This window comes from Martes martes (assembly GCF_963455335.1).
Source record: "Martes martes genome assembly, chromosome: 17".
NCBI lineage: Eukaryota > Metazoa > Chordata > Mammalia > Carnivora > Mustelidae > Martes > Martes martes.
In genome coordinates this window covers 34,060,575-34,085,976 of record NC_137905.1, presented here as the reverse complement: position 1 = coordinate 34,085,976, position 25,402 = coordinate 34,060,575, and the positions used below count along the sequence as shown (strand labels likewise).

General features: G+C 39.1%; 1 protein-coding gene across 1 annotated transcript in view; it reads right to left on the bottom strand.

Moving 5' to 3' along the window:
• N4BP1 (NEDD4 binding protein 1) overlaps positions 1-25,402 on the bottom strand; it is a 44,064-nt gene that overhangs the window by 5,353 nt on the left and 13,309 nt on the right. The window contains exons 2-4 of the mRNA XM_080828036.1: positions 10,636-12,326; positions 3,686-3,816; positions 2,059-2,155 (exon numbers count right to left, since the gene is read on the bottom strand). Coding sequence (XP_080684162.1) covers positions 2,059-2,155; positions 3,686-3,816; positions 10,636-12,326 — 1,919 coding nt within the window. The remainder of the gene's footprint in view (positions 1-2,058; positions 2,156-3,685; positions 3,817-10,635; positions 12,327-25,402) is intronic.

Below are 25,402 nucleotides of genomic sequence, written 5' to 3'. Positions count from 1 at the left end.
AAAAAAACAAAAACAAAAACCCACAGGTTCACATCTTCTGCTCGGACTTCTGATGTCTACAACTATTATTGTGTTTAGCCCAAGTTACAGATTCACTCAAATGCCATTTACGAGAAGCTGCACTGGTGATAAGGAAGGGTACGAATTCAATATTGAGAATTCTAGTTCACTGCGGCAGATTACTCATGCTCAAACCCTCTTAATGAGAGATTTGTGAGGATAATAATGTTGAGTTTTATCCCTCAGTCAGGGTGACCGCATCTGTCTAAGGCAATGCAGACAAAGACAACAAACAATACATTAAAAGAATCACTAGAATTGAAGGTGCGAACAACTGCTTTTATTAGTGAGAGTGAAAACTTCAAAGGAATTAAAAAACCAGCCTCATTAGTTTCAGAAGTCTTAGGATGCCTTGGAAAGTATGAATATACATTTTGATTTATTACTGAATATTTTATAAACTATTCCTAGCTGGCATGAGTTGTAAGTGATGAGGTTCACTCATAGGTATTAACAAAAGTAGTTAAGGCTTCTGAGTGCATGAATCAAGACATAGATCCACGTCTGCTAAAAACCCAGAGTCATAATAAATTAAGCACAAGCTTATGTAGTCTGCATACTTGCACAGGACTTCAAATTCTGCAGGTGTGCAGCTACAGTGTTAGAGATCTGAAGGCTCTTCACAAGCCCTGCAGTCCACCTGACCCTCCACCCGAGCACTGCAGGGTCTGAGGCCAGTATCACGGAACTGGAGTGGGACCTGGTCTCCCAGTACTTCCTCACCCCTGCCCCACCCGAAGTGCTGTTCTCTTTCCACTTCCTCTCATGCTATTCTCTCACATCAACTCTGATTCTTCCCATCTGATTTGGCCTCTCATTCCAGCCTGGAGAAGGACAAGGGGCTGTCAGTGAGAAGGCCCTCCGAACCTTTTGCTTAAGGAACGTCTGCTGTCATCCCTAGTCTCTCCCCCAACTCCCTACTGCTGGGCTCTCCTCTTTTCATCTCTCACCCATCTGACTATCATTCACTAAGTTGGGTTACAAGCTAAACACTGTCTTCAATGTGGGGGGACCATTCTGATGGAATACTGAGGCAAAACCACCAGCACATTCTAAGTGCTTCAGGCCAGAATACCATAAAGGGGGTGAATGCGGGAGTGGAAAGAACAAGAGGCCACTACTTAGGTTCCCAGATACTGGTAAAGGTTGCTACTACTGAATTCACTCCAAAGAGGAGGGTTTGAAAAACTGGCTGTCACGCCACTGGTCATGTTTGGGACCTTCTCTTATTCAACCACAACAACCCACCCCACCTTATATATTTGTGTGCCTTCTTTAAATCACAAGCTCCTTACAGCAGAACATGTGTCTGAATCACGTGTCCCCAGAGCCTAGCTCTGTGCATTGTACTTGGTTTGGTGCTCAGTAAGGCTGCTAGAAAAAAATGTAAAAGTGCAGATTAAAGCCTATTGTCTCCAATGCACTAACACCTGCTTTCTGAGTGACCCACCAACCTAAGAAATGCAGCTTACTCTTATCACACTTTGCGTCAGCTGAGACCATCTTTTATTACATGGAAGAAGTACTGAGGGCTCAGGTATGGCAATGACAAACTAAGTCACTGGCCAAAATCAACCAGGAGGAGATGAATCCAGGAGGAGATGTTTGAAAAACATTCTTGAGGCTGACACCCTAAGACAAGACAAACTTTACTCAAACATTACTTTTAGTATGCATCAAAAAAGAGAACTCAATGTCTGCTTTTACTTATGGATTCTCAATTATGTTTTATTAAGAATACAAACAAGCATATAAACAAACATTCTAACCAAACAGACTTAAGGTGATGTTCCTAAACCCATATAGCAAAAAAAAATAATAATCCACTGAGTGAGTATATAACCTTAATGACCATAAACATTAAAATTCTCAAACCCCTGTATCTTTTAAGCCCTTTATGCATAGGGGTCCAAGAGCACCATGAACTGTCCAATGGAGCAGGTGGTGGGCTCCTCAGCACCCCTCACCCATCTCAGGAAGGAAAACAGCCTTTCGTACCTGTCATCATGAGAAGCAATTCTTTCTCCAAAGACCATCCGGGCAGGAGTTAAAGATAATATTCCAAGCTCCTGGAGCTGAGTTAAGAAGTGCTGTTCTGTTCATGGAATAAGTGGAATACACATTCAGAAAAAGGCTATCTTCCCAGATGTTCAAATAAATGAAACTACCCCCAAATGTTTCACTTGGAGAGTTAGGAGAACCTTTACTGACTCAAGAAGACTTAATGTACTGACTCACTGGGTAGGAAAAAAAAAAATAAAAATAAAAATAAAAAACAAGGAACATACATAACTAAGGCAAATACAATGTAAAAACTGACCTTAGCTATTTTTTAAATATAAAAAAGTTCAACTCATTTGCTCCTGAAATTAAGAGTAGGCCATAAACCTGTATTTAATGTATCCTACCATCCAGGAATTTTTCACACTCATATCATAATCAGTAGGACAGAGAGACTGGCGACACAAGTTCCAAAGAGAGGGTTGGAAGCAGAGGGTGTGGCAGGGACACGAGGCTCTGCCCCATCCCAAAGAAGGCCTGTGTGGACCCCATTCCAAGAGTCTGTCAAAATATCCCTCTGGCTGGCATTGTATCCAACTGCTCTCAGTTATCTGCATGAACCTTTACTGACTTTCATGATACAGAAGAAAAGAGGGCCAAAGCCAAACTGTAGAAAACCAGTCAATGGGCAAAAAGCAGCTAAACTTAGCTCGGGGTGAGAGAGTATCCCCTGCAACAGTACTCACTACTGGCTTAGACTAAAATACTGTCCCCCTCCCCAACCCTGGCCAGTGTTTTACTGTCCTAGAGACGCACAGCATGGAGAGCTCACGGGAGGGCTCACAACATGCTCTCACAGGTCCTACTGCAAAAATTAGTGGCTCTGCCTTAGTCCTCAAGCACCCTCAGTTAAGACAAATATGCTCTCCAAAATGAGAGAAGTTGGGATACTTGAGAAATGTGTGGTCTTACGATTTCCACCTCAACAGTGACTAAGTTTCACTTCCTGTTCAAATGCTGGGTGAGCTCTGTACTCACCCTTTCTCTTCCCAATCTACCTTTTGTGTCTAGGCCCGCTGCTGTGTTAAGCTGTCTGACACAGTCTGGACACTCCTCCTACTGTGACCTAAGAAACAACCTTAGGTTTCTCTGGGCTGCTGCATGATTCACTAAGTTCAAAGGTCTGTATGCGGCCTGCAGTCAACAGTACCACACGATTGACAGACGTAATTTATGTTAAGCTATTAAACAGACTGCTCAAAAAACACTCTCTATGCGGGTTCCCAAATTTATCAAGTGACCATTTTAAAAAAGACTGTTAAATGAGGCAGAAGCCCAGACTAATGGAAAGATAGATTTAACCTAGTTTTCAGAAAGTTGGGAAAATTTTTGTATGTATAAAGAACTCTAACATAACTTTCCATATAAACAACTATGTTAACTTTCCATCCTTCCCCCAAGTACTTCTTATGCTGTTCTACTGGGTGCAACAGATTTACCATTTTGCTTTTAAAGCTGCTGTCCAAGGCACATGGCTCTGCTCTAAGTAGCATGTGTTGCAAATATAAGCCAACTCATTAAACATCCAGAAAAGGAGAAATCTGGAAGGATCAGTTTGCCTTACCTGTGACATTAGGATCACGCCTTGTTCTCCACTGTGGGACAAATACAGTGATGTTTCTGTTGCCAAGCTTCCAAAAATATTCAACTGCAATTGCAATTCCACGACAAGAAAAGAACTTTTTCAGACCGTGGCTAGAAGAAAACAAAATTCATTTCAGCTTAAAGTATGTTAAGTTTCACTATGAAAAAGTGAAAAGGTGAACTCCATATATAACAAAAACAATTGCAACAAAATTCCCTGTAATACTCTTTTATATTCTTTGGCACCAAAATGCAGAGTTTATGACTTTACAAAGCCAAGACAAAAGACTTTGCATGAGATGTGATTCTTAATAGCTTTATGATTTTTCTTGTACTTTGTTCAATCTAATTGAACATGCTATTGGGAGAGAAGGCAGTTTGAGCTTCATTGTAATACTTGTTTACTGCACTTTTTATTCTGTTTTTGCTTTTTTTTAGAGAGCCCATTCCAAAAAGTCCTGCCTGGTCATTAGACCTCTAAGAACATTTTACACATTTTATTAAGGAACTTGTTGCTGGGGGCACTGGAGTGGCTCAGTCGGTTAGGCATCTGCCTTCAGTTTAGGTCATGATCCCAAGGTTCTGGGATTGCTTCTCTCTCTCCCTCTGCTGCTCCCCCTGCTTATGCTCCCTCCCTCTCTCTCTAATAAATAAAATCTTAAAGAAAAAAAGAAACCTGCTGCTGAAGCAGAAGTAGACATGACTCTTCCCATGGTCCTCACAACTTCCAAAGGCTGCAGATGCCTCCAGCTCCAGGGCTCCATACCCTTTCTAGGGAACTGTGAAACCTACTCAGTTTTACAGCTTCCCAGAGATAAGTTGAGGACACAATTCCAGTGGAACTAACTGGAGGCCATGGCAGATGCTTTAACTGAAGGAAACAGAAAGTGTGGGGAGCAGATGCAAACAAACAATGAACTGTATAGAATGTAAGTCAGGATACGATTTTCTGTAAAGGACCAGATAGGCCTTGCAGGCCATATGGTCTCTGCTGCTCCACTCAAGTCTGCCAACTGGAAATGAATGAGTGTGGCTGTGTTCTTTATTTACAAAAACAGGTGGTAGCCAGATTTGGCTCACAGTTTGCAACCCCTGGTATAGTGGATTAAAAACTGACCCCACCCAAAAATGTGGTAACAAATTGCAAAAGAAACGAGAAAAAATATTTAAACTGTATTTTCCCATAGTTAAGTAAAAATGGAGATTTAAAAAAAAAAAAAGGGTTTTCAAAGTTTGACATTTTGTTGGTGGTGATCCATTTTCTAACCACGAATATTAGAAAGAGAAAAAAAAAAAAAAAAAAAAAACCTCAAACCCCCAAACTGTGAAGCTACAGTTTATGAAATGAGCATAATCTATCTTCACTATTTCAATAATCACTTAGGTTCTAGTGACAGGAAATCCTGCATCTTCAGTCCTGTCTTCTCTTTATATCTAGTGTCTCCATATCAAAATTACCTGGTGGAGAATTCTATCACTTAGAAGTCCTGCCACCTCAGGCACAACGTGTCTCAAGTTCCCATTCCTCCTCCAACTCCAGTGAGACCCTGAAATACAGCTATCAGGCCTTCGATCCTGCTCAGGGTCATCAGTGGCAGCATTCCTTTCAACAAACTCAGGGCATGGCTTCAAGGTCCCTTCCATACCTCTCTAGTCAGGAGGGATCTAGCTATCACCACGCATTATCACACCCGTTTCTGGCCAGGTGGGCTTGCCATCACCCTGTTCCTCAACAGCTTTCTTTTTGCTGCTATCTTTGTAGACCTTCTCTTATACCTTCCTCCAATGCCCTAGGCACACAATTCCAGACCTTCTTCTATGAAGCCATTTCTAGAAACAGGTCCTCAATCATCTCTCCTCTTTCCTGTCTTGCTATCCTGTATGGTCTACCGGAATGACAGAATTTAGGAGAAGGAACGAAGTTAGGTTCCTATTAGATAAAAAGAATGAAAGCCCTGAGAGGCTGAGCAACTTTCCCAGGCTGCACTGCCACAGGGTGGTTGTGCTGGGATTACTCGGGCTTCCTTACTCCTAAGCCAGTGCCCCTCCTACCACCCTACACTGGGACTGTCCCCACCTAAATCTACATTCTCACGAAGGAGAAATGGGCTGGACATTCAATAAACGTCTGACACTCAGAAGAGCAGCTCAGAAACTTCTCCTTCAAGAGGCTAAAGCCCACTCTCTCTTCTCTGTGAGCCACAAATAAGAGACTGCACCGGCATCAACTCTGCCCCAGAAAACACATGCAAGTAAACCTTCTTGATGAAGTAACTCAGCAGTGATCTGTTTATCTAAAAGCATTCAAAACACGACAAGAATGTAGCAACAGGACATCTGCTACTGGAGAAAGGCTGAAGGTAGATTTTGTAGGCGTCATCTTAAAAAAAAAAAAAACAAAAAAACTTTAAAAATCATTCTAATTGCTTAACAGCAAGAACACACCCAGAGTTAATGTCAACCACAGCCTGAACATGAAAATAAAAAAAATAAAAAAAAAAAAACAGCCTACTGGTTCTTAGAAAAACCAAGGGATATGTATGTTATTTAAGTCCTGAAAAGAACAATCCTTGAGAGAAATGCACTAAAAAGGCTTGTAAAGTTTGGCTTATTCATCAGCTACAAATGTGTACTAACTTTTTCCCTCCCTCTAAAGCTTCTTTTGAGTGCAACAGTAGAAAGTGGGTGGAATCCAGCTCTGTCCCACTGGGTCCCGGGGGAAAATGAAGGGAAATGCAAGTAGACGGAATCCTGCTGCGCTATAACACACTCAAACTTACAGTGGAAGTAATGGCATTTCCGGAAACATTAGCTCTGTACTAATTTCCAATGTTATCCTCAGTGATAAGATTAAATCACTGTGGATACCTTGAAAAATCTTGAGAGCTGTTTTAGGAATAAAAACAGCAGTTCAAAATTATGGTGGAAAACACATAGATTCAGCCAAAAAATGGAACTATACAAGAAAATCAAGTGGAGCTAAATTCGTGTCCTCCAAGTAATACAGAAGGTCCCTGTTGCTTCCTACTTCAACTCCCCAACATCCTGGCTAGGCAGAAATGTGCCTCCTCACCTCCCTGCAGTCAAGTAAGAGGAACCTGTTGACAGGTAGACCCAGATCAACTGTCTATTTAGACTCTGAGACAAAGGGTTTACATACCGTAACTTCTCCCCTACTTCTGGGAGGGCCAAAGGTCTGGGGCTTCCAGCTCCAAATGCAGAATGAACAGATTAATAGGCCCGAGGGGCCAGGTGTGTGGGCTCTCAAGGGAGATTTAAACTCCTATTCCATGTAGTTGGAAACAAGTTACATCATCTGGTTGTTTTCCATATTATAGCAGGCATTAAACTGGAAGGAAGAATGTCCCAAGCAGAGAGGAGATGGGCAACAGATGCTTGATAAAAACTCACAGTAGTGATAGAACCAGACCATGCAATGTAGGGGAAATGGTGAAAAAACTCTTTTGGAGTTACCCTGGGAAAAAGAGTCATTTCCGTCTATAGTTTCCACTAATAAAAAAAGCCATGGGACCCTGGTATAGAAGACTAGCATGAAAAAAATGCTGAAAATACATAGCACTGGCAAGTGAAGGGGCAAACCTCATCTACACGGAAAATTATCTACCCAGATAAGTCAGGTGTCCTAATGCTGAAGTTTCAAAGTGACCGAGTCTGAGTGTTATCTAGCCACCACTGTGATGTCTAGCCTTGCACCACAAACAATTTCCATTTACTCATCATTTGACTCATTCATGGTGACAAGGGGAAAAACCAAGTAGAGATACGCATAATTAGCAGCATGAAGTGGGTATTTTGGAATTTCTCACAGTGTATATGAATTGCAGACAGCATGCTGGATAGGCTAATATAATAAAGGACTGGCAGACACCCAGAGATGGGTAGGTCTGAGCTGCTCCAGAGTAGGATCAAACCAACAAATCCTATTGTTTAAGAGTTCAAATTTCCTTTTTAACTACTTTCGCACCAGTTGGGTCAAATAAGTGAAGTTTACTCTGCAATGCTTAAGGAACTCAAGACTTAAGTACTCTATATTGCCAAGGCCTGAAAATTCCAACCTCGTTTTCAATGGGAGGAGGCAGGATGTATGATGGCTCTGGGAGCCTATGGGCCCATATCTCCTATCTGTGAAATCTTGGATAAGATTTTTAAGCCATTTTATGTTATAAAAGTATAGATCATTTTTATCTCACAAAATCAGTGTGAAGATTACATTTTAAAAGAGAAAAGTACCTAAAACATAATAAATGTTTCAGTTTTAAGATTTCAAATATTTGCTGAAAAATGTCTCTGTTAAACTTTAATCTAAATTGATCACTGGAATAGGAAGTTATAAAAGAGTGGGGAAAAGTCATTTTAAAAATCCTAATATTTAAGTCTTTAGTTCATTCATTCAACAGAATGTTACTGAGTGCCCACCATGTGCCAGCACCATGGACCCTGGGGGTATTTCAGTTAACAGGACACATACAAATTACTTCTTCCACAGAATGTACAATCTAGAATCCACATTTACTATCAAAGTGATCTCAAATAAAGGTCAATTTTTTCCCAAATTTAAAAAATGTTGAGTTGAAATTCACATAATATAATCATTTTGAAGTAACAATTCAGTGGCATTTAGTACATTCATAGTATTGTACAATCACCACTTAGATCTTGTTCTAAAACATTTCATCACTCCAAAATAAGACCCTGTCCTATTAAGCAGTTCCCCCCAGGATAAGAGTTAATTTTAGTTACTGATATTTTCAGATCAATCTTTATCAAATTAAGTATAAGTCTGTCTTTTTTGGATAATACATCCTTATAAATATGTAGTTGCTTTTAAACACAGACATCTGTGAATTCAAAGAAAACTGGAATCCTCCCCAAATAATCAGCTTTTAAAAGGAAAAGTAATGAAAGTCTGCTCGTGGTTTCCCTTAGTGCACTAATTCAGTGGTTTTCAAAAGAAATGGCACTGCACCCATGGGTGTTAGGAAATATGTGCGAGTGTTCTCGGGTGTCACACTATGGGCAAAGTAGGAGGGACTAGATATGCAAAAAATCCTGTCATGAAAGGCAGTACCACTCTAGCAGTACCACTCTAAATTCCAATAGTGACCCCTCTGAGAAATACATTAGTTACTACTCTCAAACGTTTTTAAATAGTGGCATCATCACTGCTCGTTCTATGTTAATTTACATTTCTTAGTCCTTGAACACCAATTCAGGAAATCTTTCCAGTTATAAAAATTGAAAAAGGATTACTATTACTCACAATCATGACCTAAATTTTATTATCACCACTTGGCTAAAGAAATCGTAACAATGAGGAACTGGTGCTGCGCTTGAACTGTGGGTGACTGAAACTGCACTTTACATTTTTACTTAGATAATGCTATGCGGCTGTGGGCCATTTGCTGGGTTTCCCCGAAAAGAACTGCCAAAAAGCAAAGTGAAATGACAACAAACAGTATTATTTAGAAATGAAGACAAGTATATTACGTATTTTTCCAGCCTATCTTCAAACATTAACATGGGGAATGCTGGGACTTTTCTTTCTTTCTTTTCTTTCTTTTGACAGCAAAACACAGCATCAACAATTCAGTCAAAAAATAAAAAGAATCCTTATTTTAAAAAACAGACATTGAAGTATTTAATGATAAAATGACATATCTGAGCTTTTCTTTAAAATAACTTGGGTGAAAGGCAGTAGGTGGGGGTATAGGCTCAGCAAGACTGGCCATGAGCTGAGAACTACTGAAGGTGGGGGATGGGCACGTGGAAATCCCAAATCCAAAAACAGATTCATTCTATTACCTTTTTATGTATTTGTTTGAAAACTCAGTAAAAAACTAACAAAACCAAAAAATAAATATATAGCACTTAGAGAATTCCTAGGAGAGAGGTCACATACACATTCGCTAAAATTTAGAAGAGTTTCATCGTCTTCATCTGGCGTCCAGATGCCCCTTTTCTTAAATGACAGCCACTTAAAATGCCAAACCTTGCAGACTTCTTCAAAATCAACGGAGTGACTGATTTTGAAAACTGGAGAGAGATTTTACCTACCAGTTTGAAATGGCATGATAAAGGTGCCCTTTAGGACAGGGCAAAGGCAACAGATTACAGCAAGTGAAACCCAGGAGACAGGAACCTACATGAGGTCAAACAGCTGGTCCACAGCAGGGCAGAGACCCCCACTTGATCCCCCCTCCTCTTAAGTCATTGTATTAAACCTCCCCTTAGAGAAGAAACCCAACCTTGTACCAGATGTATAAAACACAGACTCTTCAGAGGGTTCTAAGACAGGTTAAATAGAAATGATCATTTAACTCTTTTTGCTTAAAGCAAATATACAAGCTTTTCATAGCAGCAGAGGACCATGAAGAAGCTCGAACTGATGAACTTCCTTAGAAAGGAAACTGCTATCACTCTATCAACAAAGAACAACAGAAGTACAGCACATCCATTATCACTGCACTCTTGCCTAGAAGCCTAACATACTGTAGCATAAAGAGACAGAAAAATCTTTTCGTCTTTAAGCTCCATCCTCATATTCAGAACCTAATGGAATTCATGGTATTAAGAACCTAACGATTTAAAAAAAAAAAAAAACAGCAGCTAATGCTGTAAAAATCTCTATACTGTTATCACTGACTAGGCAATGCAGAAGTGAAGACAAATTTTCTATTATCTCTCACCCTCAGAAATTTAGGTTCATGAAAAGCAAAGTTTACAACTCCAGAAGATGGAATAACACAACTTTCCAAACAGCTGCTTTTTTTTTTTTTTTTTTTTTCCGGGTAAGAAAATCGACCAGCTAGACAGATGCATAGCATAAGTTTCTTCAACTGCATGTAATTCTGAGACACTGCTTAGGGCCCTATTTACAACTATAATATAACTTGCAAATAGTGGACTTACGTAATTGCGACATTGCTCCCATCTATCACAATGTGCTTCAAATCCGTTCTCCCTGGCTCATTTTTTAATTCCAGCTTGTAGGGTACTTTCAGAGTATCTCGGAACCTTTGAACGCCAGTGACGGAGGAATCAATATGATCAGACGGTCCTGCCAACCTTGCATCAGTAACTGAAGGTAACAGCTGGGGCAGTGGCATCGGTGGAGAAAGGGGTGGACAATTTGGCTTAGACTGGGGAGAGCTACAACACCGTGAACGGTTTTCACAGGGAGACTTCATACTACTTGGAAGTAAGGGCTCTGCTTGCTGCTGCAAACCATTTTCAGGAAAAACTGGAATTCTGGGTTGGTGACCTGAAGCTCCTCTTGAAACAAAACTGACAATTTCTTTGGGACTTGAAGGAACAACAGAGGGTGAAAGGCCATCAGTTTCAAGGTCCATGTTACAAATGTAATTCTGGTTTGAACTCCAGAGTTCTTGTTTCTGTTCTATTGGCACTGTTCTGAAAGTATTAATTTTGCAATTTGAGGTACATGGTTTTGACTCTTTGAACGGTAACTGAGAAAATTTTTCCACCATATTTTGCTGTGTGTGAGTTTGTGTTTTCTTTGGAGTGGAATCCGTTGTAAGCTCATTTACGCTGCTACAAACACCTTTGTTTTTGGTTCTGTTAGTCTCTGGATACACAGTACCAGGTGAAAATTCTCTGTCTTCTTGGAATCTTTTATTTTCTTTTTCAATTTCTTCTAAGAGCAATAATGGTTCAGTAGTTGGCCCATACTCCCTAATGACCTTTTCAACAATTTCTTGGGAATAGCCCATGGTTTTAAAAAAGTTTACGAGGATGTTGTATTCCATTTCCTCAGTAGTGTCCTTTACATCTGGACTTAAATTTTCAGGATCAGCAGAAGAATCGGATAAGTCAATGATTACACTTCCAGCTAATGTCTTATCATCATCTAGAAGCTCCCCCTCTTGAACATTTTCCAAAGAAAACTGTTTCTTGGTATGCCTCTCTTCAGAATCAGAAAATCTCCTTTTGTGACAAATTCTGTCTTTGGATAATGTCTCTTCATCTGGGCTTAGACCATTTATTGGAACAAAAAGTACATCTTGTGAACTAGAAAAGATCGTGTCCATTTGTTTTGTAAGCTCAGAAACAGGAGTGCCAGCTTTATTTCTTGCATCTTCCTGTAAAACAATTTCATCTCTGGAAATATTCAGCCCTGTGGCAGCATTCTGTGGAAACTCTGTTTGTTTAGAATCTCCAATTTCAATAACATCATTATCTCCCGTTTCAAAGAAATTCTCCTCACCTTGTGTGAGTGTCAAAAGCTCTTTTTTCAAGGAAGTGGGCAAAATCAACAAGTCCATTGTATAGTTGTCAGCCCGAGCTTCAACAAATTGTTTAAATTCCCTTTTCACCTCGGATTCTTTCTGACTGTTAGGTAGGTTCTCATTATTCTCAAAGAGCTTTACAAACTGCTGAATGTGACTCCTAGCCATGACTACAGCTTCGGCACTTCCTCTGATGCCAAGAAGACCAATGTCCAGAATGCAGAGATCGGCACAGGTGTCCTGAATCAAGCTTTTCAGAAACAGGCTCTGGGCCCCAACAAAAATGCAGTGCATGGCCTTGGGGTAACATTCTCTTTCTTCTAGTTCAGGTTCACAGATTCCTTTAATATATTCCTGTAAAGAGGAGTTAAGAAATTAGATCAATTTACAAAAGCTCTTTATAGCACCTATTATGTTACACATAATGACAAGTGTCAAGCTGTACACAAATCAAAAGCATGCTAATAACTTGGGGGAAAAAAATCCCACATTCTAAATAAAAGATTCAAGATAACAGATTTAAGTTGCTTAATCATTTCTGTTGGACTTGAAAATTTTGCCTAAAAAGCCTGTGTTAACATTTTCAATAATGTATCCTGCAATGTGATCTTTGGGGTGTGCCCAACTGCACAGTGGGTAAGGACAAGACTGGATTTATTTACATCTATAAAGAACAAACATTTTGCTTGTCACCAGGTATTTATTGATACAATGACATAATTAAGAGATAAGATAATCAAGTCAAAGAGTTTACTCCAGAATAAACCTTGACTTTTGCTTTGCTACTATTGCCCTTAGTTTCCAGATAAAACAGAGATTCTGAAAGCTTTAAAAAATAAAATAAATTCCCCAGCTGGCTAGAACAATGCATAGTCTATATAATTTTATGTCTTTTTTTTTTTTTAATAGAAAGGGCAGACTGTTTAAATGTAGATCTAAATAGAAAGAACCAAAGAGTGCTGGACAGTACTGCCCCCTCTCAGATAGAAAACCAGAGTTTCTAGTAAATCTGGTATTAAACAAGGCCTCAGTGAGGTAAGAAAGGGAACAGGTTTCCAGCCAATTAGGTTGCTCCCAGAGGCCAAAGTGTGAATGATGTGAACAATGAACACGCATGCATGCACACACTCAGGCATGGTGGTATACACTGAGCAATGTGGGCGCTGGAGTCTGTTTCCTGGGCTCAAACCCCAGCTCTGGGGGTCTGGAGGCCTTGGTGCAGTTCCACAGCCCCTCTAACCTCATGTCCCCACGTATAGGAGTGAGAAGATGGTGCGATCCCAGGTGTTTTGAGGAAATTCGACGAGGTAGTAAAATTCTGACGACAGTGTCTTGTATCTAGTAAGTGCTTCCTAAATAATAACACTCCTAAATTATTAGTGCAAATTTTCTGGAAGGACATTTATAAGAAATGAACCTGGAAACACATGACCCATACTTGACACGAAAATCAGAACAGCGCTCCCCCAAATGTTGCTACTGAAGGGCTCCGGTGAGGTTCTGCAGCCCTGCCCCTGCTGCCTGCTTGTTGTCACAGGGGTCACACGGCTTCAGGGAGAATTCATATACCAATGGGTACATATCCCTGTGAGTAGAAACAGGAGGAAAATGTCGGAGAGGAAACATCTGATCTAAGCTGTATCATGTTCAATCACAAGATCTTTGCTTCCTTAGGTCCTCTGGATAAACCTGGCATGTAGGTGGGCTTGGTAAAGATGGGAGATGACTGGTGCAGGACAGAGGTGTGCTGGTTGTTTATTAGAGCGGTCTGCTAATTTTGCAACACGGTAACTGCGTTAAACACAAAGTATAGTAACTGAACATCCTTTTTTTCCTGAATGTGTGAGCAGAGTGCTAAATACTGATGTCAGCCTCCCTGAACACGTCCAAATGGACATCTTGCTACCAATTGTTTGAAACTATGCTGCATTTAGGTTGTGTTTTGAAGTTATTTCTCTTTAAAAACATTTTTATTTTGAAATAATCATGGGTTTCCAGGAGGCTGCAAAGACAGGACATAAAGGTTCTGTGTACTCTTCGCCCAGTCCTTTCCAATCACTACTTGTATCTTACCTAATTACAACACAGTATCAAAACCAGGGCACTCACACTGATAGTGTGTACACAGTTCTGTGCCATTTTATCACATTCAAGCAAATACCACTTCAATCAGCATAATGACTCCATCACCACAAAGATTACCTTCATGCCACCTGTTAGTCCTATTTACCCCTACTTCTACCCGCACCATCCCTACCCCCAACAACTGCTCATCTGTTTTTGTCTCTATCATATTGTGACTTCAAGAATGTTACATAAATAGAATTATACAGTTTCTGCCTTTTGAGATTGGCCTTTTTCTTAAGATCTTATTTGATAGAGAGTGAGAGAAAGCACAAGCTGGGAGAGCAGAGCAGCAGTGGGAAAAGGAGAAGCAGGTTCCTCATTGAGCAGGTAGCTTGATGCGGGGCTCAATCCCAAGACCTTAGGATCATGACCTTAGCCAAAGGCAGACGCTTAACTGACTGAGTCACCCAGGCCCCTCCAGATTGGCCTTTTTCACTCAACATGATGCTCTTGAAACCCACCCAAGCTATTACATGTATCAAGCTCATTCCTTTTTATTGCTGAGTACTATTCCATGATACAGATGAACTACAGGTTTTTAACCACTATCTACTAAGTGGCATTTTGGTTGTTCCTGTTTGGAGCCATTACAAATGAAGCTACTATGAACAATTTTCATGAACAGGTTTTCATGTGAATTTAACTCTTCATTTCTCTGGGATAAATGCTGCGCCATATGGTAGGTGCATGGTTAGATTTCAAGGAACTGCCAAACTGAGCTCCAGAATAACTGTTAACATTTTCCATTCTCACAACAATGTATGAGATCAAGAGATCCAGTTTTTCCTCATTCTCACCAGCAGTTGATAGTGCTACTATTTTTTATTTTAGCTGTTCTATTAAAAGTATAGTGTATCTCCTCATGGTCTTAGTTTGTATTTCCCTAATGGCAAGTGATACTGAGTATCTTTGCATGTGTTATTTGCCATCTATATCCCTCCTTTGCGAACTGTCCGCTCAAGTTTTTGGTCCATTTTCTAACTGGAATATTTGGGTTTTATGTGGGGTTTTGGGAGTTGTTGTTATTCTAGAAAGGTAGGAGTCCTTTCCCAGATGCACAGCTTACAAATATTTTGTTCTCTAGTTTGCTTTTTCATCCTCTTAACAGGGTCTTTTGTGACAGGAGACAGTTTTTAATTTTAGGGAAGTTTAGTTCATTGGCTTTTTCTTCACCAAGCCCCAGATCCCAGACAGTTCTCCTATGTTAATCTTCCAAAAGTCTTACATTTAAATTTACAACCCATTTTGAGTTGGCTTTTGTATAAGACATGAGATTAAGGGTGAGGTTCATATTTTTGCTTATGGATATCTAATTGCTCCAGCACCATTTCTGGAAAAGAATATCCTTTCTCTAATTACTTTTGCAGGTGTCAAAAATCAGTTGGTCATACTTTTGTGGGGCTATTTCTGGGTTCCCTATTCTGTTCCACTGGCTTAGGTATCTACTCCTTCATCAATGCAACAGAACAGAATCTTTTTTTTTAAAAAAACATTTTATTTATTCATTTGACAGAGAGAGAGAACACGAGCAGGGTGAGCAGCAGAGGGAGAGGGAGAAGCAGGCCCCCCCTGCCGAGCAGCAAGCCCGACGCAGGCCTCGATCCCAAGACCCCGGTACCATGACTTGAGCCAAAGGCAGAGGCCCAACCTTCTGAGCCACCCAGGTGCCCCAATGCAACACAATCAACACAATTGATTACTGTAATTGCAAAATGTCTTGAAACTGGATGGTAATAGTAATTGCTATTTTATTCATTATAAAATTGTTCTTAGCTATTCTAGTTCCTTTGCCTTTCCATATAATTTTAGAATAATCTTGTTTAGCTATCATTTAGTTTTGTTAAACTAGGAGACTGACCTGAGGATAACAGATACTTGCTGAGTCTCCTGCTGTAAGGATAAAGTCTATTTCTCTAGATCTTTGCTTTCTTTCATCAGTGTTTTATGGTTTTGAGCATACAAACCCTGTACACCCAAATACTTGATTTTTGGAGTGACAGAACATGACACTCTATTTTGATTTCTGTGTTCATTCCTAATAAATAGAAATAGATTTTGATCATGTATCCTGTGACCTTGCTAAACCTATTTCTAGTTCTAGGATTTTTTTCTTATAGACTCCTTGTGATTTTCTTTTCTTTTTTTAAGATTTTACTTATTTGAGAAAGAAAGAGTGAGCACACACAAGTCGGGGGGGACCCTGAGATTACAACCCAAGCTGAAGGCAGACATTCAACTAAGCCACCCAAGCAGCCCTATGATGTTAGATTTTTATATGTTAAAAAAAATCATGTTGAGGAGGTCATCCTGTATTCCTACTTATCCAGGAACAGGAATATGAATAGGTATTGAAACTTGTTAAATGCTTTATTTACTGTATCAAATGTTCTCAAGTGGCTTCACTTCTTTAGCCTGTTAATATGGTAGGTTGCACTGACTGATTTTTTGAATACTGAACCAGCCTTGTATCCCTAGAATAACTGCCACTTGGTCCTGATATATAAATATATCGATGAATGCTACCTGCTAATATTTTGTTAAGAATTTTTACATTTTTTGCAACTATATTCATGAAGAACTTTAGTCTGTAGTTTCCATTTGTACCATCTTTGTCGGGTTTTAGCATCAGGATAATAATGAGTGAGTGAAAAAGGTATTCTCTCCTCTTGTATTTTCTAGAAAAGATTGTGTAGAATTGACATTAATTCTTTCCAAAACATTTTGTAGACTTCTCCCGTGAAACAATCTGGGCCTGGAGATTTCCTTTATAAGAATTATCAAATTATTAACTCAACTTCCTTAATAGCTTTAAATCTATTCAAATGATCTATCTCATCTTGGGTAAGTTATGGTAGTTTGTACTTTTTGAGGAATTGGCCCATTTTTACTAAGCTGTCAACTTTATGCGTGCAGAGTTGTTTGTAGTGTTTCCTTATCTTTTTGATGTCTGCAGGGTCTACTCTACAGTTGATACCCTGTTTCATTCCTGACATTAGTAATTTCTGTCTGCTTTCTTAAGGGTTGCTAAGAGGTCAATTTTATTGATTTTTTTTCAAAGAACAAGCTTATTATTTCACTGATTTTTCTCTATTGTTTCAGTTTTCAAATTCATTGACTTCTGCTACTCCCTCCTGTTGCTTGCTTTGCACTTATTTTGCTCTTTTTATTTTTTTCTCATTCCTGTAAGTGGGAGCTTCAATTACTGATTTGAGACTTTCTTCTTTTCTAAAGTAGTTATAAATTTCTCTTTCAGCACTAATACTTTAAGCTACATCCCATACATTTTGATATGCTGTATTTTCATTTATTTAGTTCTATGTATTTTTTAAATTTCTCTAGAAATTATTCAGTATTCAGAGGAGTGTTGCTTAGTTTACAAATATTTGAAGATTTTTCTGGTTATCTTTGTTATTGATTTCTAGTTTGATTCCTTGGTAATTAGAGAACACATTTTAAATAACTTCTGTTCTTTTAAATTTGTTGAGATTTGTTTTATGGATATGGTCTATCTTGACAGATGTTCTGTGGATACTTGGAAAGAATGTGCATTCTGCTATTGATGGGCAATGTTCAAAAAACAACCATTTGGATCTGGCTGGCTAATGATGTTGAGTTCTCATTCTTGCTGATCTTCTGATGGTTCTGTCATTTGTTGAGAGGATGCGGAAATTTCCAATTATAATTGTATCCATTTCTCCTGTCAGTTCTCCCAGGTTTTGCTTCATATATTTTGTAGCTGTACTATTAGGAATATACACATTTAAGCACTGTTACGTCTTCTTGGTGAATGGACCCTCTTACCATTATGGAAATATTCCTCTTTGCTCTGAAGGCTTTGTCTGACAGTAATATTGCCACTCCAGCTCTGTTCTGATTAATGGCTGCACAGTATGTTTTATCCTCATTTGAACTTAATCTGTATCATTATATTTGAAATAACTTTCATGAAGACACCATATAGTTTGGTTGTGTTTTTTATTTTTTTTTAAGATTTTATTTATTTATTTGAGAGAGAGGCAATGAGAGAGAGCATGAGCAAGGAGAAGGTCAGAGGGAGAAGCAGACTCCCCATGGAGCTGGGAGCCTGATGCGGGACTCGATCCCAGGACTCCAGGATCATGACCTGAGCCGAAGGCAGTCGTCCAACCAACTGAGCCACCCAGGTGTCCCTGGTTATGTTTTTTTAAATCCACTCTGACAATCTCTTTTAATTGGTGTGTTTATACTATTTACTTTTTAAAAAAATGTTTGGATTTAAGTCCACCATTTATTTATTTTCTGCTTGTTCCTGACTTTTAATTCTTTTTTTCCCTACATGGCCTTCTTTTGCACTATACAAATATTTTTTAGTATTATAATTTATTCTATTTTTTACTATATCTCTTTGTATAGTTTTTAAAGCAGTCATGCTATCAATTATAACATACCTGACCCACTTCAAAGTCAATATTTTATCATTTCAAGAATGTATAAACCTTATCATCGGCACTAGTCATGCTTTTCTCTATCTTATGATACTCTGACATCTTAGGGGGCCTTTCAGACCTGAGGAGAGACTTACCTCTCATTTCTAGCAGGGGTGAACATGTGTCCAGATTGACTGATCCAGTGCTATGCCCCCACAACCATCTCTTTATCAAACTCACACACTAAGCCAGTATTTCCCTTACCTTGTATCAAGCCTGGGCCAGGAATCAGACAACTAAAACCAGCCTTTATGCCCCAAGGCCACTGAAATTACCCAAACTAGCCAATTCCAAATGGTTTATTCTATCCTGCCTTGCCCTCCCCCTTGCTCCTGCTTCTGCCTCCTGACCAAAGCCCAATGTTTCACCTACAGCCCAGCATAGCGAAGTATGCACCCTTCTCCCGGGAGATATAATCAAAATCTTCCTTCAGTGGCACTGACTTCTCTGGGCCATCATTCAGTCACTTCCCTAACTTAAAGCCCCTGGGTATAAATTTTAGAACATCACTATCATCCTTTACCTTGGTCTCTATTTTCTCTGCCCTCCCTTGCACGTTACAGTTATCACATAAACTACATGTATACACATTTGAAACCCCATCAGACTACATTATAAATTTTATTTTCAACAATTAACTCATTTTAAAGAACTCAAGAAGCTAAAGTAATCTATTACAGTTATCCATGTATTTATCATTTCTGTCTGAAGAACTTCCCTTACCAATTCTTTTGGAACTGGCTACTGGCAATGATTTCATTTTAGTTTTTGTTAAAATGAGAATTTTTATCATTTTTATTTCACTTTCATTCTTGAAGGATAACTTCACTGGATAGGGAATTTTGGGGTAACATTTTTTTGTTTGTTTTATTTTTTACCACTTCAAAAATACTGTGTCATTTCTCTGGCCTCTGTAGTTTCTGATGAGAAACCTGTACTCATTCTAGTTGCTGTTATTCTACATGTGTTTTTCTCTAAATGCTTTCATAATTTTTCATTTGTCTTTAGTTTTCAGCACTGTGGTTATGACGTCTGGGTGTGGAAGTATTGGAACTTATTCCATTTGTGTTCACTGAGCAGCTTAAACTATGTTTACATCTTCTGCCAGGTTCTGGAAATCTTTAGCCATTATTTCTCCACATCTTTTTTTTTTTTTTAAATAAAGATTTTATTTATTTATTTGACAGACAGATCACAAGTAGGCAGAGAGGCAGGCAGGGAGGGGGGTGGGGAAGCAGGCTCCCTGCTGAGCAGAGAGCCGGATGTGGGGCTCAATCCCAGGACCCTGGGATCATGACCTGAGTTGAAGGCAGAGGATTAACCCACTGAGCCACCCAGGTGCCCCTCCACATCTTTTTTTTTAACGCCACACTCCTGTCTCCTCTCATTCAGACTAGATAACTTTTACTTTTTTTTTTAAGATTTTATTTATTTATTTGATACAGGAAGCAAGATTGTACAAGCAGAGGGAACAGCAAAGGGAGAGGGAGAAGCAGGCTCCCCACCGAGCACAGAGCCCAACGATGGCTTGATCCCAGGACTCTGGGATCATGCCCTGAGCCAAAGGCAGATGCTTAACCATTTGAGCCGGACACTCCTAGACACCTTCTATTTTCTGTCTTCAAACTCAGTGACTCTTCTGTCACGTCCACTTTAAAATCAAGCCTATCGAGTGAGTTAATTTAGGTTACTGTATTTTTCACTGCTAACCTTTCCGTTTGGTTCTTTGAATCTTCTATTTTTTAATTACTTTTAAGAGTATTTGTGATTGTCTGTTGGAGCATTTTTATAACAGATGTTTTTCAAGTCTTTGCTAGATGGGGCACCTGCATGGCTCAGTCAGTTAAGTGTCTGAGTCCTGATCTCAGCTCAGGTCTCTTGATCTTGGGGTCATGAGTTCGAGCTCGGCATTGGGCTCCACAATGGGTGTGGAGATAGGACAGACAGACAAGACAAGGATGCCTGGGTGGCTCAGTCGGATGAGGGTTGATTCTGCTCTCGATTCTGGCTCAGGTCATGATCTCAGGGTCAGGAGATCCAGCCACAGGTTGGGCTCTACACTTTGCAGGGAGTCTGCTGGAGAGTCTCTCATGCTGCCCACCCCCCACTCGTGGGCATGCTCTCAAAAAAAAAAAAAAAAAAAAAGTCTTTGTTAGATGATTCTAACATCTGTGTCATCTTGGCATTGGTGTCTGCTGTCTTTTCTCATGAGAGTTGATATTTTCCTTGTTCTTCATATGCCAAGTGATTTTGTATTGTATTCATTCTAAATATTATGAGACTCTGAGTCTTATTTAAATCCTAGGATGAATGTTGATACTTCTGTTCTAACAGGTAATTGACCTCGTTAGATTCTGGCTGCAAGCTGCAACCTGTCTTCAGTAAGCTGTGACTCTAGTGCTAATTCAGTTTTTAAAGTCTCTGCAATGTTATCTGTATCTGTCCCACATATGTGCTACCAGAGGCCAATCTGGGACCTAGGTGGTAGTTTTTCTGTTACTTCAGTTTTTAAGTCTTTGTTATGCTGATGAAAAGCAGATCCACACATGTGTAGCTTTGGGATAAACCCAAGAGATCATCAAAACTTTACGGAGTCACTTTTCTGAGCTCTACCCTCTCTGCCATATTTTTATGGTTTCTTTCTGGTTTCTGGTTCCCTGAGGCTCTTTTCTTCAGTCTTCCAGTTAGAAAGTTGGGGCTTTGGTTACCCCACTTTGCCTTGTACTTCTGCAGCTCTGCCTGGGTCATCCCAGAGGATAGACACAGACAAAGTAATGAGGCTGGCCCCATCCTCTTGGGACCACAACTGCACCAACTGGAGAGGAAGGTTCTCCTCCCTCAGAACTTTGGTTCCTGCAACCTCCCCCTGTCACCATCACAGGATTGGCTGGAAGCTGGTATGCATTGGAATGAAGAAAATGGCCTTTGCCCTCTATTAGGTGCTCCCTATTCTGCCCCTGGAGCCCAAACCAGAGGGCTTCTCCTACTGCTCTTTCTATGTGCTGGTGATCATTTCCACTTTCAGTTTGAGCAACGTTGAATTCAGGATGAGGGACCAAAAAGAGGAAAAAGTGGCAAACTCACCACTGGTTTGGTGGTGCTCTGAATTCTGGTTTTCTAACCCAGTCTGCCTACTATTTAATTTTCAGAGCCCTCGTATTAGCTGCTCCATGGATTCTGTCCAGGTTTTCTAATTATATTCAGTAGGAGTGACAGGGTAGAGTCTGGTTGTTCTATCTTACTCAGAATGGGAATCTCCTGGCTACCTGTTAATATTTAAGTAATGCTGCCTGTTTAGCATAAGTGCATGGTTGAATTCATGAGTCAAATACTGTTGAGACTACTGTGCAGATGAGAAAAAGCTGATCACACCCACTCAGTGGAATGCCAGCAGTTATTAGCCAGAGAGAAGAGAAGAGGTTTCTTCTCCAGATAAAAAGCTTCTGAAACAAGTATCCTCTCAAACAAGGGCTCTCTCTCCAATTGATCCAATTTGTAAAGCCCACATAACAACAGATCCTGCCCAGACACAAGGCTTCCAACTAGTTTTTCAGATTCCATATGAAATATAAAAAGGACCCCTGCCAGATTAAAATCTCAAATATGAAAGACAGAAACCAACAGAGTAGAACATAAACTAGAGGGAAACCAGGTAATAAATGCAGGGTAGGAAAGAAAAGTTCAACAAAAGTTTAATTAGTGCTTTCAAAAACATATAATCTGGTAATGAGTTCATATAACAGAAATCAAGATGCTAAAGAAAGACAAATAATCCAAGTAAGAGTACTAGTAAATTAAGGATATGATGGCCAAAATACAAGTCAACAGAAGAATTTCAAAGACACAGTGGAAGAAACCTCTCCAAAAGTACCACAAAAACAAACTGAAAAACAGGAGGGAAAAGAAACTTTAAGGGTCCATCTAGGATATCCAAAACCCAAATAAGTGACACTCCAAAACAAAATCAAAATCAAAAACAAAAACAGAATGTCAATTAATAAAGAAGTAAAACAAATAATTTCCCAGAACTAAAATACATAAGACCCCATGTATGATTAGTGAAAAAATTACATCAAATCCTGTTTGGGAACTAAAGAACACAGATACTATCTTGAAAGGGTCCAAAGAATATCCAAGCATGATTACTTTTTAAAGGCCCACAAGAAAAAAATCCTGGGGGCAGGATGGGAACAGGGCACATATAAAAGAATCCCAATCAGAATATTAGAAATTCTCAACAGTAGATCTGGACAACTGGGGGGAAAAAGGATAGCAATGCATTCAAAATTCTAAGGGAAAGTGATTTTCAATCTATAATTCTAAACCATTCATATTAAAGACATTTCTAGACATGCTAAAAGCCAACAAAATCACTCTCACAGTTTCCTGAGAAACTATCTGAAGATGAAGGCCACCAAAAATAAGGGAGATGAAGTAATTAGTAAATCCAATCCAAGATTGGCAAATAGAAGTCCAAAGACTATAGCTGTGCAGCAAACAAGCTGAGGAACTAGCTGAGTGGAGGAGGGAAGGAGGCTCAAGGACTGTTCTCCTGGAAAAGGAAGCTCAATGAGTATCTGTACAAAATTAAGGATGTGTTTAAATCATATTTCACAAGTAAATGAAAACAGGGCAGATAAATTACAGTAAAAATTAAAAGCTGTATCAGAAGGAATACATAATGTAATACAATACTGGGCTTTGCAGTAATATTTACATAAGTCATATAACTATATAAACCTTGCTTCCTACTTTAGCTAAAAACAAAATAACTATATAGGTGTCTTAGTCCATTCATACTGCTGTAACAAAATACCAGACCGGGTGGCGTAGAAACAACAGAAACTTCTGACAGTTCTGGCAGCTGGAAACCTAAGATCACAGTGCCAGTGTGCTTGGGTGAGGGCTTTCTTTCTGGGTACAGACCTCTGGTTGTATTTCCATGTGGTAGAAGAAGCAAAGGAGTTCTCCTGGGCCTCTTTTATAAGGGTATTAAGTTCATTGAAGCCCCTCATGGCTTAATCACCTCCCAAAGGCCCCACCTCCTAATACTATCTTATCAGGCACTGGGATCTCACTGTATGAACTGTGACAGAACACAAAGATTCAGACTGTAGCAAATGGGAAAATGAAGGGTAGTTTTTGCTTCATTGATTTTTTTTTTTTTTGGAAGATTCTATTTATTCATTTGAGTCAGACTGAGAGAGTACGTTTGAGGGTGAAGGAGAGAGAATCTGAAGCAGACTCTACACTGAGTGGAGAGCCCAGTGAGGAGCTCTGATCCAGGACCATGAGATCATGACCCGAGCTGAAACCAAGAGCTGGATACTTAACTGACTGAGCCACCCAGGTGCCCCACCTCATCTATTAAAGAAAGTAGATAATGCCAAAAATTTATAACAGCAGCAGTATATTATTTATAATTCTTTGGGTAACCATCAAAACAAACAGCTAAAAACAGTAAAAAGTAGTTGCCTTTATGAAGTAAGGGACTGTTACTGTTTCTTACAAAAACCCTCAGTACTACTTTTTTGTTTTAACCATGTGCATATATTATTTTGGTATTCTCCTTATTTCCTAATTTAAATAAAAAATGTTTAAAATGGATACATAACATACTGCGATGCTACATTAGTGATAGCTTTGGTGTTTTGTTTTGCTTGATTCTCATCTGACATTTAAGAAATGTTAGCAGTTTTGAAATATTGTGAGTGATTCATCTCTGAAACAAACATCTCTGAAACAAACATGTTACTTTTCTGGAGTGGTATAATCTTCAAGAAGAGCTATAACTAATTAATTGTAATTGTACTGACTGATTTAGGATGTTCTCAATGCTATGCAACCAAAAAAAAAAAAGTAAAATTAAACTGGATGCTGACACAGGACAGGTAACTGCAAAGATGAGTGATAATCCTGACTTTGATTTTTTTTAAAAAGACTTTATTTTTTCAAGCAATTACAGGTTCACAGCAAAATTGAGAAGGTATACAGATTTCCCATATAATTTGTTTAATGATGATCACAGAAGTCTGTATGTTTTTATCAAATTCATTTTTATACATTTGAACTTACAGAAAATACACACTCTAAAATTATAAATATGATGTGTTATTTACAAACAAATCAATTTACTTTTCATTGCTTATGCAATCATTTCATAGCAGGAAGTATTCTTGGGGAGGTATCCAGCTACTATTTAGATTACCATCTTTCAGAGAAAAAAATTAAGTAAAAGTTAGATCCTCTGAAAAGATCATAGAAGGCCTCAGGAGAGCTCCGGTGGCTCTCAGTGTGTAAGCACCAGGAGGACTGGCAGAGAAATGCCCAATACAAGCAGAGTATCTGACATTATTCGCTAAGAAACTAAAACTATTACTACAAGATTAAATGCATAGTTTTGAGGGACCGTTGTACTAAGAGCTTGTTACAGCTTCACATGCATAAATCTGTGTGTACTCCCAAAAGAAAGGAGTAATTATCCCTTGAGATTCAGACTCCCAGTTTTTCATTAATAATTTACTCTTGTGAATTACTAAGTAGCAACAATTGATTTTTATGTTCAAATTCAGAAGTGAATAATAAAGTATACAAGTATACAGTATTACTGCAGTCTAGATGTCTAGCCATCAGTTGCATGGATAAGCATCTGTGGACCCAAGTATCCATTATTTGCACTTGGCTGTAACTGGTTATCTCAACATTTGAGTGTTAGTCAAAAACTGTCTCCCCCATCTTGCAATATTCATATGCTGTTTACTCAGGCTTTTTAGTATAAAAAAGGAGGGGAGGGGGCATCTGATATATATAATAATAACTTCCCTTTCATATAGTAAA